At 42.1% G+C, this 13,554-nt stretch overlaps 1 protein-coding gene across 1 annotated transcript in view; it reads left to right on the forward strand.

Moving 5' to 3' along the window:
- Positions 1-13,554, forward strand: part of gli2a (GLI family zinc finger 2a) — a 481,485-nt gene that overhangs the window by 135,823 nt on the left and 332,108 nt on the right. Inside the window, exon 3 of the mRNA XM_069934894.1 lies at positions 10,599-10,746. Within this exon, the coding sequence (XP_069790995.1) occupies positions 10,629-10,746 (118 nt within the window). The 5' untranslated portion in view covers positions 10,599-10,628. The remainder of the gene's footprint in view (positions 1-10,598; positions 10,747-13,554) is intronic.

Consider the following 13,554-nt stretch of genomic DNA (forward strand, 5'->3'; position numbering starts at 1 on the left):
CTAGGGGGTAATATACACTGGCTTATTAAACTACCTACCAAACCTACCAAAGATGAGACTTTATCCATTTTTAAAAATGTCTTTATTGTCCTGTACATAAATACACAAAATCTGTTTCCTTTTGTTTGTCATGTAAAGGCACACAAAGAGGTGCCACTGGAAAAGTGCCCTATCTAGAAGAGAGAGGCACAAAAGAGAGCCCCTTTAGAGGTATCGAGGGTCTGAAGATCCTGCCACCTCCTGTGCACGCTTCCCTAACCTCCTTAGCTGAATGGCCTCCCATCTGTTCCAGTGATAAACACGAGTTCCAGGTATCCAAGTCGCCTTCCTCTGCCCCGGTTCCAAACCCCCAATACAATTAGGAAGCTGTCAGTACCCAAGGTTCATTGGGAGCCCAACTCGTCTTTAGCAACCTCATAAATCCCAGTCCTGACACTTGATTCCCATGTTCCAGTTTCCAGCAGCCTGGTATTAGGTTTGCAGCCATAGCCTCTTTCTAGTTTGTTGCCATGGTCTACCCCACAGGGTCCTCTCCCAGGGCTCTTTTCGTGGTGAGGGGTTGGGGGTGGGGGGACGGTGGTGGATCTTGTGCCCTGATGTTCACAGCCCTTCTGGTCTGGGCAATTTTGGGCATGAACTCTGTGTCTCTTTCCAATGTAAAAGGAAACACTGCCAGCCTTTTTCTCCAGGCACTTTAAACTAGTATGGAGCTGTCAAGTGTGTTGATTAGCCAGAGGAACCCTGTGAAGGAGCACTGAAAGACACCTTTCTATTCCCTGCTCATCAGAGATCTGCACGAGCATCAGTGCTCGCATTATAGAAGCTGTAACAGTACAGTCATCTTACAACAATTATTATCATGTACATAATTATTCTCATATACATAATTATTATGTACATAATTATTCTCATGCACTTAATTATTGCCATGAACATGATTATTGTCATGTACATAAGTACAATGTACTGATGCATTGAAATTCTTCCTCGGTGCTTTCATACTTTTTTTTCTTTGGCTTGGCTTCGCGGACGAAGATATATGGAGGGGTAATGTCTACGTCAGCTGCAGGCTCGTTTGTGGCTGACAAGTCCGATGCGGGACAGGCAGACACGGTTGCAGGGGAAAACTGGTTGGTTGGAGTTGGGTGTTGGGTTTTTCCCCCTTTGTCTTTTGTCAGTGAGGTGGGCTCTGCGGTCTTCTTCAAAGGAGGTTGCTGCCCGCCGAACTGTGAGGCGCCAAGATGCACGGTTTGAGGCGATATCAGCCCACTGGTGGGTCAACACGAAAATCTGCAGACACTGTGGTTGAAGTAAAAACACAATGCTGGAGAAACTCAGCAGGTCAAACGTACACTTTATATAGCAAAGATAAAGATATATAATTGGTGTTTTGGCCTCAAGCTCTTTATTGTGGTAGGAGCAAAATGTAGACAGGTATCTGAACAAAATAGTGGTAGGAAGGGTAAGATGAGGAGCACAGGCCCAGGGGTAAGAGGTAATAGGTGGATAAGGGAGGGAAGGTACACCAGCATGCGGCAGGGGGGGGGAGGAAGTAGGTGGAGAGCTTGAGGAAAGGAGATCAAGGGATTGGGAGAGTGGCTAGCAGAAGCTGGAGGTCGATGCTAATACCATCCAGTTGGAGAATGCCCAGAGGAAATATTAGGTGCTGCTCCTCCAGTTTAAGGGTGGACTTGCTTTGGCAGAGTGTATGAGGCCATGCAGATTCACAGTAAAGTGTTGTTTTGCTTGGAAGAACTGTTTGGGGCCCCAAATGGTGGTGAGAGAGAAGTTGTACTTGCGAGTGTGGCACTGCCTGTCGCCACATATCTTTTTGGGCAGAGCATGAGGCTATGGACAAACATCTCAGCATTGGAGTGAGGCACAGAGTAGAATGGTTGGCCACTTTTTTTTTGGCAGTGCATGTCGCAATGCTTCTTTTGGCAAATAATGAGGCTATTCCATAAATTGGAGGAAACGTGTTCACCCGTGAATTGGAGGAGCAACACCTAATATTCCATCTAGGCACTCTCCAACCGATGGTATTAACATTCACTTCTCCAGTTTCTGCCACCCCACTCCCCATTCTCCCGCATTTCCCTATGCCTCTGTCTCCTTTCCTCCAGGTCTCCACCCTTTTCCCTCTCCATTCACAGAGCCATCCCCCCCTCCCCCTTTTTGCTGTTATGCCCTCCCTCCCTTAGCCTCTTGCCTGTGGGTCTGTGCTACCAATACTGCCCCTCTGCCCACAACTATTTTGTTTGGGCACCTTGATGAAGGGCTCAAGCCTGAAACATTGGTTCTGTAGCTTTATCTTTGCTATGTAAAGTACAGGTAGTCTCCGACTTACAACCTATTTGATTTATGACTATCTGCACATGGAACGAATTTTAAAAAGATATATAAATTTTTTTGTTGTATTTCACAAACTGTAACAGAGATACAGGGTATGTAAGACCAAAATGTGCATACTTATCTGGTTAGTCAGCATTCCGGGCCCCCGGGGCTGGGCACAGCCATCTTGATTCCTCTGCGAATGCGCAAGTCTTTGGTAGGCACATGCGTGGTGGGCTCATTTATTGGAGTTTGGTTGATGCATATGAGAGAGTTAAGGATGCAATTTCAATATTGCCAGGGTGCTTAACTCTCGCGCATGCGCCAACAGAACTCCTATACATGAACTACCACACACGCGCCTACTGAACACTTGCCCATTTGCACAGGAATCAAGATGGCCTCGCCCAGCCCTGGGGCCCCGGAATGCCGACTAACAAGGTAAGTTTGGACCAGATTGTGGAAAGATTCAACAAGGTTGATCAACAAATTCAAGAAGCTTTCAGTTGTTATCGTCAAATGTACAATGAAAAAAAAAATTAATTAAAAAGTTTGCTTTAACACTTTGGTACCCCACGCGTGCGGGCATAATTCCGACTTCATACATTTCGAGATACAACTGATTGTTCGGTCCCAATTACGGTCATAATTCGGCTGCACTGTTTGACCTGCTGAGTTGCCCCAGCATTGTGTTTTTATACATGTATATATGATACATCATCCACAATAGTATAAATTAAATTAACACAATGTGTCAAAGTAGAAAAAGAGATAATAAATATAAAAGCATGGATAAATAAATATTCTCAGTTGCAGCCAGTGTAACAATAAGAGGTTTCAATAGCCCAGAGAGGTTTTTTTTGGTGGTCGTGGAGTCATTTATGGTTGCAGTTAGGGTAGTATGGAGAGGTTCAAGACCCTGATAGCTGTTGGAAGAAACTATTTTTGAACCTAGAGGTGCTGGACTTCAGATTTTTTTCTTCATCTCAGTTGCAGGAAGAAACACACCATAAAAAGTAAATTTAAAGGGGTGCTTTTGTTAAGGAACTAGCAGCTATTTATCCTTTTCCTGGGTATTGTGGTAAGTCAATGGAGTCCAGTTATTTTATCTCCAGCCTTGCTACTGAATGTTCCCGGGTCAGATTTTTTTTCATCGTGGCCCTTAAAGCTAAATTGCAAACACTGCACATTTTAGGATCTGGGAGGAAACCGAGAAAGCAAAAGGAAATCCAAGCAGTGGCAGGGAGAGCATGCAAACTCCACACAGAGAGTAAGCGGAATGATGCCAGGTCGCAGGAGTTGTGACACCAGTGCAGTATAAGTAACACAATCATGATTACAGATAGAAAGAGCTTGCATGAATAATGAACCTTTCACAAGCTCAGATTTTCCTAAAATGCTTTGCAATGTGGCCACTACTGTTATGCGGGAAACATTTCAGGTCAATGAACCCCTATCAAGTGTGGAAAGTTGCAAAGAGGAGGAGCAGTACAGAGCTGGGTGATTGGGTGAAGAACAAAAGCCACAGGTTTATGATAAGATGTAGGAGAAGAGTAATTGAATGACAAAGGGACATGGGTGTGAGGCAAAAACAGGTCATAATAGCACTAAATTGGTCACTTAGTAAAGACCATAAAGATGCCTGAGAAAGAGGCATGCTCATGAACTGGGGAGGGGATGTCCTTCAGTGTTTGCAATTACTTGACACCTTTTAGGGCAAGATGAAAGGACTTTTAACCTGCATCTGACCCAGAAGTACTCAGTAGCAATGCTGGATGTAAAATAACTGGGCCCATGTTGCATTGATTGACCACAATACACAGGAAAAGAATAAATAGCTGCCAGATCCTTAACAAAAGATCCTCTTGAAAATTCACTTTCCATGGTGTTTCTTCCTGTGTGCTGGATGAAAAAGAAATCTGCTTGTAATTTTAAATAATTATTCACAGATATGTTCCTCCAGAGAAAACACAGCAACCAAATATCCCAGTAACATTCCTGGCATTCGTTTACATGCCACTTTTTTTTTTGTTTTTGACTAATTTCCCATTAGGCTAAACAGTTTCAAAATAAACTCTCTTAAATCTAACTTCAAAATATCACGTTAAACAAAAAAAATCTGCAGACTCTATGCGTACTTTACACAAAAAGTTTGGAGAAACTCAGCAAGTCATGCAGCTTTCTTTATGGAGCCCCAAATATTGTGTGTATGAATGAATGAATGTATGTAAGGCAAGTCAACTTGTAAATGAAAGTTAATCATTTTCTCTGTAGATCTTTCCTATTTCTCTGCTTTTGCTTCCTTCTGTGCGGTACCGGATGAAAGACCTCAATGTCCGCCGAACTGTGAGGCGCCAAGATGCACGGTTGGAAGCGATATCAACCCACTGGCAATGGTCAATGTGGCAGGGACCAAGAGATTTCTTTAAGCAGTCCTTGTACCTCTTCTTTGGTGCACCTCTGACTCGGTGGCCAGTGGAGAGTTCGCCATATAACACGATCTTGGGAAGGCGATGGTCCTCCATTCTGGAGACGTGACCCACCCAGCGCAGTTGGGTCTTCAGCAGTGTGGATTCGATGCTTGCGGATTCTGCCAGCTCGAGTACTTCGATGTTGGTGATGAGGATGCTGAGGATGGAGCACAGACAGGGCTGATGGAAGTGTTCTAGGAGCCGTAGGTGATGCCGGTAGAGGACCCATGATTCAGAGCCGAACAGGAGCGTGGGTATGACAACGGCTCTGTACACGCATCTTTGTGTGTTTCTTCAGGTGGTTGTTTTTCCAGGCTCTTTTGTGTAGTCTTCCAAAGGCGCTATTTGTCTTGGCGAGTCTGTTGTCTATCTCTTTGTCGATCCTTGGATCAGATGAAATGAAGACACTGTTTACATCCGGTACCGCACAGATGGCAGTCTCTTCAATCTGAGGTGCCTGCAAGCTCACACCAACACACAAGAGCAACTTGTCCGTGAACTACTCTTTGCAGACGATGCTGCTTTAGTTGCCCATTCAGAGCTAGCTCTTCAGCGCTTGACGTCCTGTTTTGCGGAAACTGCCAAAATGTTTGGCCTGGAAGTCAGCCTGAAGAAAACTGAGGTCCTCCATCAGCCAGCTCCCCACCATGACTACCAGCCCCCCCACATCTCCATCAGGCACACAGAACTCAAAACGGTCAACCAGTTTACCTATCTCGGATGCACCATTTCATCTGATGCAAGAATCGACAAAGAGATAGACAACAGACTCGCCAAGGCAAATAGTGCCTTTGGAAGACTACACAAAAGAGTCTGGAAAAACAACCACCTGAAGAAACACACAAAGATCAGCGTGTATAGAGCCGTTGTCATACCCACGCTCCTGTTCGGCTCTGAATCATGGGTCCTCTACAGGCATCACCTACGACTCCTAGAATGCTTCTATCAGCGCTGTCTCTGCTCCATCCTCAACGTTCATTGGAATGACTTCATCACCAACATCGAAGTACTCTAGCTGGCAGAATCCGCAAGCCTCGAATCCACGCTGTTGAAGACCCAACTGCGCTGGGTGGGTCATGTCTCCAGAATGGAGGACCATCGCCTTCCCAAGATCATAAGGTTAAAGTTAAATGGGGTGCCTATCTAGAACATAGAATCCCAGACTCTAACCCACTCTAAGTATGATTTCTGGTCATTGGTAATTGCTGCATTGAAGGATCTGGTGAAGGTAATACCACTGAATATCAATTTGTTTCTTCTGGGCTGCAGTCTTGAAGAGAATTATGGTTCAGTCCTTAATTCCTTGCCCCCCCCCCCCCTTTGCTTCAGGATGAGGAGCAGGAAAGAGGAAAGGGTGGAGGAAAGAGGGGAACCAGGGGTGTGGAGTAGGTGAAGGAAGGGACATGTGTTAACAACTGGAAGGATAATGAAGGAAACCAGAATTGAAGTAAAAGAATCAGGCATTTAATACGATCAGCATTGGACATTTAATAAGATTAGCTTTGGGTTAACATCCATGTGCATTGGTTTCAATTCATTTACATTGCAAGGAAAATTTCACTTCCACTGAAGTCAAGTTTATCTTTATTTCAGAATAGATTACTTAAAGAGGCTTGACTGAAGTAATCAACGGCTAATTCCTGCTTATCTGGAAGGGTATATGAAGTGTTACATTGCATCCTGGATGTGCTAAAATACAGCACAATAAATGTATATTTTAATGATTTCCATCAATTTCCAGTCCACGGGTATCCACTTGATCAAAGAGATGCACTTCGACTGATTAAGAGTACATTTTGCAGGCCACTTCCTCATTTCATAAATCATTTCTAAATCTTTTGTTTCAGACTTTTTTGTTTCCATTACAAACCTCCAACAATGCAGTGGTGAATCATGATGTCTCATTTACTGTTGCTGCTGTGTTAATTTTGACCATATTCTAAAATGATAAATCGCTCTGTGATGTTTGACCATGGTACATCATTCTACCGGATCAAAATCTATAGCAATTCAACACTTTCCTGATGTCTTTGTCCAGCTCTGTCCACCTGCCTTTTCGTGGTTCTGCTCTAACCTATAGCCTGTACGTATCACCCAATAATTCTTCTTTCTACATCAGAACTTCAACCCGCCAAAGATGTCAGCTCTACGTTCAATCTCAGTTCCATCACTCTGGCTCTTCCCACCATGTGTTGCCTGTGCTTTGTTTGCTCACGATCTCTGTTTAATATTCCATGCCATCTTCTGCCAAGAGAAAGTTTACCCTTAAAGTTTCAATTGCAGTGGGTTCTGCACTCGTAATGTTAGAGATAGTTGAGTGGTGCCACAACGACTACTTTGCACTCAGCATTAGCAAAACCAAGGAGTTGATTGTCGTATTCAAGCAGGGGAAATCAGGAGATCACAAACCAGTCCTCATCAAGAGGTCAGCATTTAAAGGGTTAAGATCTCAAATTCCTGGGTGTCAACATCTCTGAGGATCTGTCCTGGGGCCTCTAGGTCAATGCAATCACAATGAAGGCTTGCCATGGGGTATACCGTGTGAGGAGTTTGAGGAGATTCGGTATGTCACAAAGACTCTTGAGATTTTCTACAGGTGTACCATGGAGAGCCTTCTGACTGGTTGTGTCACAGTCTAGTATGGAGGTACCAATGCACAAGACAAGAAAAAAAAACTATGCAAAAGTTGTGAACTTGGCCAATGCCATCATGGCCATCAATCTTCACTCATTTGAGTACATCTACAAGAGTCGGTGTCTTAAGAAAACACCCTCTATCTGCAAGGACCCTATCCACCTTGGCCAAGCCCTCTTCATACTGCTTCCATCTGGAAGGAGGTACAGGAGTCTGAAAGTGAGCAACCATCAGCAAAAGGACAGCCTCTTCTCCTCTGCCATCAGATTCCTGAATGGACAATGAATCGCAGACATTGCCTCACTTTCGCTTCTGTTGCACTAATTTATTTACTTTAAATGTAATTTACAGCAATATTTGCCCAGTGATGCTGCTGCAAAGAAAAGAATGTTCTGACACATTCATGACAATAAATTCTGATCTGATGTACCTCTGATGGACTACAGAGAGGTTATCAAGCTATATATCGATCATTTATGCTTTGTCTAACATTACACAGTGTTCTGTATTCAACAGAATGCAGTTCAAACCACCCTGTTGAATATTGTGGGAGAACTTACTGAAAGCTGATCTGAGTTACAGGAGAGATAACCTCCCCATGGATTTGAGTTGACTTGCTGAGTATTTAAATATTTTCTGTTTTTATTTCAGATTTAAAATTTCTGCAGTTGTTTAAAATAAAATTTCAAATTACAAATTTAAATTTAGACATACAGCACAGTGACAGACCATTTCGGCCCATGAGTCTATGCTACCCAATTTACATCCAATTAATCTACACCCCTTTTGAACAATGGGAGGAAACCGGAGCCCCTGGGGAAAACCCACGCAGACACAAGGAGAACATACAAACTCCTTGCAGACAGTGCACGACTCGAGCCCCAGTCGCTGGCACTGTAAAGGTATTGCGCTACTTTGAGTTAAAGGAAGATTTGTTTGAGATCTCATGTCTGTATAGGAGTGCTGCTACCTTGCCATATGGGAAACTTTCATTGTTTAAATTAGAAGCATGAATCATACATGAATTGAGAGATACTCATCCAACTCCAAATTTTTTTGTTTTTTTTTGCCTTGTGAAACAATTTGCATCAGTAAAATAATTTCCCAGATCTGAAAGAAGGCTATGGCTTTTAGAAGTATTATTCTTAGCTGTAAAGTCCTCGAATCAGTTTTTTTTTAAACAAGTATTTCCAACCCTTGTATACCCTTGCCTCCCAAAGGTCTTACTCTTTTGTTCCCCTGTGGTACGTGTGTAGGATTTGGGACAATGCAGACAGCAGGATGCATTTTAAAGATAGGCCATGTAAAGAATTGAAACACATTCCCAAGGATGAAGGTTTAGCTTTCAGCAACATTTTCCTGACTACAAATCTTCAACTCATTCTTTGCTTCAGTGCAGAGTATCAACTGCCATTCTGGCATTCTGTTTGATTGACATCCCATCAAGTGTCTAAACATTAATTCCCTCCACCAATAGAGCACAGTGGCTGCAGTGTGTACCTTCAACAAAGGCACTGCAGTTACCCACCCAAGCTCCATCAACAGCACTTTCTAACCTGTGACCTCTACCAGCAAGAAGGGCAAGGATAGTAGGCGAATGGGAACAGCACCACTTGCAAACTCCTTTTCAACTGGTACACCATCTGATTTAGAAGTATATTCCCAGTCCTTTATTGTTGCTGGGTCAGAATCCGGCAATTATGTATCCAACAGTGCCTTCACCAAAGGGAGTCCAGTTGTTCAAGAAGGCAGCTCACCGCCATCTCCTCACAGGGCAACTGGATATGCTGCGCATGGCAACAATGGGAGAGGTCCTAATGTTCAGTGTTGGTCAGGAAAATAGTGGTACACATTCTGATGCATGATGTGCAGCTCCATCAGCTTGTAGTTCTCTGGCACTATGTCATAATAATAGAGTCAAATACCCTAACTGGCTTTACAGCTGCAAATATTAATCAAAGTTGGACATTTTGTTATGCAAGATATCAGGATAGGTATTAAGAAGAATTGAATTGCATTGGTTATTGTCACATGTGCTAAGTTACAGTGAAAAGCTTTGTCTTGTGTGATATCCAGGCAAATCAACCCATATTTAAGTACAGCAGATAGTGGACTAATAAAACAAGTGCAGGGTGTAGTGTTACAGTAAGTCAAAGACTACTAGGCATTTTAAATTTAGAGCTACAACATGGTAACAGGCCCTCCTGGCCCATGGCCCTGAGCCACCCTAATGCACCCATATGACTAATTAATCTACTAATGCCATACATCTTTGGGATGTTGGCGGAAACTGGAGTGCATGGAGGAAACCCACGCAGGGAGAGGGAGAACGTGCACACTCCTTATGGACAGTGTGGGATTCAAACCTGGGTCAATGGTGCAAGTAATAGCATTGTGCTAACCACTCTACTAAACCATGGCACCCTGGGATAAAGTACAGTTAAATAGTGCAGGTACCTCATCTTTTAAAAGATCCAGTTAAAAGTCTGATAATAATAGGAAAGAAATTGTCTTTGAATCTGGAGGTTTGAGTTTTCAAGCGACTGTTTCTTCTCCCTTTCTCCCTGACAAAAGGGGAAGAAGAGAGCATGACCAGGGTGGTTAAAGCATGTTAGGATCAAAGCATTTTTAAAGGTGCAGGATGAGGTGGAGAGGTAGATCGTTCTCCATTCACAAATGCTAATTTTCTGTGACTTCTTTTTCTTATTTCTGAGATCCATCATTTGCAGTATTTTCATCTTTTTTACACCTTAAATTGCCTTTGATCAAATGAGCAGATGTATTGTGAATAACAACATTATGTATAAACTACAGTGAGTAGCTCCAGATTGTATATTAGGGGAGAAATGTATTGTAAAAGCTCCAGATTCTAAAATATCCAACAAAAGCAAATCCTTTTATTTAATGCTGTAATCATTGCTGTTTAATGGCAATAAACATAGCAATCTGCGATTGTACTTGGCAGGCCTAAAATGAGCTTCTGTGCACTATTAAACACCTTAACTAGTGGTCTTAATGTTTATTCAAGAAAGAAGCTATTTAATCCCTCACACACCCCATAATTGCACAGCATATAAATGTTTATCACTAAGTTAAGAAACTCTATGCAACCTGTTTCATTTTGTTTTTCTTCTGTATTTATTATATAAACTTTGATCTTAGGTTCGGTTCACTGAACTATGACCAGCTATCATGGCAGCCCAAGCACAGGCCACTGTCTCTGAAAAGAAAGAGGGGAAGAGTTCCATTCTTGAAGGGGATGTCTTCACGGAAGCCAACAAAAAGTCATCAGTCTCTGCAGCAGCACGAGGTATGTGTACAACTTGTTCTTCATCATTTGTAGGCTGTGGGCATTGCTGGCATGACTGGAATTTGGGTGCTCACCCCTATCCTCCCTTAACCTGAGCAGCTTTCCTAAGGCAAGTCAACAAAATATTCTGGGTGTGGATTTGCACATAACTAGACCAAAGTAGGGACAGTATATTTCCTTCATTAATGGGTATCAGTGAATCACATGGTTTTTAAGAGCAGCCCTGCATTTTCATAGTTATGATTGGCTTTTTAATTATGGACTTGTTTAATGAACTGATTGTACATTACTCAGCGATCCTGACGGGATTTGAACTTGTGTCTCAAGATCATTATTGTGGGCCTTTGAATTATAAACCCAGTGAAGTAACCACTATGAAACTGCACCACCATAATAACAATCTGCACCCAGTCCCCACCCCCCCCCCCCCACCTCACTTTTCCAATGTAAAGAAGAAAATCAATCTTATTCTTGTTTATTCCTGTTGGTGGCCTCATTATTAGACAGGATTGTTGAGAAGCTAAACTCAAAATGGTAGGCAATACAGGCTGTTTCCTGTGTTGTGTTTTTTTTATTTAATGTAATGAATGTGGTGAGTTGGCCCTGGTTGTAATCTGGCATTACTCATTTCTATGAGGAATCTTCTGGCTGTGGAACGAGTGCCAAGTGGACAAGTCTTAAGTGTTGGAGGAGGTGGATTTTGATTCTTGTGTAGTTACAACTAGCTATGGATTTGGCCTGTGTAGGTTGCCAATCAGTTAAATCTTGCTGAGATACATGTAACTAAACCAAGTTTAAGTACATCTGATGGCTAACATATTGCATTCACGTCTGGATTTCCTGGATTCCATATGGTCATGAGGCAGCCATTTTGAATTCTCTTTTAGTAGAAGTTGTTGTAATTGTATAATCATTCATTGATTTAGAATGGATCCATTAGAATTGAATGGGTTTCATGTACATTTCACTCAGAGTTTACTCTTGAGTTCTCCAAATCCAAAACACTATAAACTATCCTCCGCTGCATATGGTGTTTGTTCAGGCCTGGTTTCGTGGCAGTGATGAAGTGAATCATCTAAATCCTTTGGCCAGCAGTTACACAAGAGTTGTTACTTCCTGATAGACATTTGAAAGGACATTAATCTTTGGAACATTTGGATGTTCTCAGTTTTGGGATGAGTCTGCTCTCTCAGACAGCACATAAAATGTTTCCTTTGTTGAGAAAAGCAAAATAGCTCAGTCCAGACATGACTTTGGAGACTGACTTTGGTCATCAAGCCTTCTAATCATGTGAACAATGTGAAAAGTATGTGGTTAATGTTAGGATGGAGCCTTTCAATCCCCAGCCCTATTTAGTAACCCTCTTGTGGCTATCTCAATGAGTGCAATAGTTCATACAGCAACTTATAATCAAAATCTAGACCCACATTTTTATATTCGGTAATGACAAAGGCCATTTTTGCTCAGGGAGTGTCTGCCAACTCTCAAAACAATCCCATTCATCCCCATTTATGGGTCAGATAACACATTATTCCCACCAAGCTCTTGGTAAATTGTGGAATGACATGGACTCCATTTTAAATGAACAAGTGGATCATTTAGTCTTTTTAACCAGTAATTTTCATCTTTATATTTCTCCAAGTTACATGCAAATAGAGAAGAAAGATGCATCCCTATAATACTGGACAACATCTTTTTATCAAATGGTTGGCTTTTTGAAAACAAATAAAGATCATGATAGACAACTTCAAACTGAGCACATGATAAATTTCAGATTTGCTGCATCAAATTGGAGAAAGATTATATTAACTTTTATTGAATTTAGCATGTTTAATTGAATAATGATGTTGAATCATTGCATTAATTCAACGGACCAAAAAATGTTTTGCCACTGATTTTCGTTTGTATTCAGCATATGATGCCTCTTGTGTCTCTCTCCAACAATAGTCAGCCCGTATTGATGGATTCCAGTTGCCCTGATACCATTCTTCCATGGTTGCAATGTCCTGGTGAAACCATTCACCATGTTTGTCATGGACTGCACCAAGATCAGCAGGGAAGAAGTCCAAGTATTAATGCAGAAAATGATTTTTCAATGTTGCACCTCATGGTTTTGTATGCTTGAAGTAGACTTAAAGCATGGCGGAAAATCATAATAATAGGTTATATCTAAAAAACAGGTACATTACAGGAAAATCTTATGGTGATTTTCATGATCAGCGGCCCAAAATCCATAAAATACACCCCAAACTATTTAGGAAACACAATCTTCTTTGTCCAGTGTTATTGGAACTGTGTTTTCTCATAGTTAACCACAAAACAACCATTTCCAGGTTGTTTAGCATCACTCTGGAAGTTCTCTCTGTTACTCGATTCCTGTGTCACTTGTGCAACGGATGACAATATTTTAATACTTGTTTTGGTGCATTGGGGATTGGGCAGAAGTGCAAATGTTCGCTAATAACTGAATAATACATTCAGTACCATTTGGAAATCCTGATGAAATGAAGCAATCCACCTCTGTGTGCAATAAGAGATAAAAGACAATCAGGCATGGCCAGGTAAGTGATGGAACGTTCTCTACTTTGCAAGATGAGTGCAGCGCCCATGCTTCTCAAGAAATTTGTCCATTGAGGACAGAGCAGGTCACCATCAGTAGCTGCAGTGTGTCAACCACAAACTATGTTTCAGTTACTTGGTTCGTCTATGCTGATGGCACCTTTTAAAACTGTGATAACTCAATGTTCACTTCTAAATTGGACATCACGCTGCCCCGGAAATCTGTCATGACTCCTTCACTGTGACTGG

This window comes from Narcine bancroftii, chromosome 4 (genome assembly GCF_036971445.1).
Source record: "Narcine bancroftii isolate sNarBan1 chromosome 4, sNarBan1.hap1, whole genome shotgun sequence".
Taxonomy (NCBI): Eukaryota; Metazoa; Chordata; class Chondrichthyes; order Torpediniformes; family Narcinidae; genus Narcine; species Narcine bancroftii.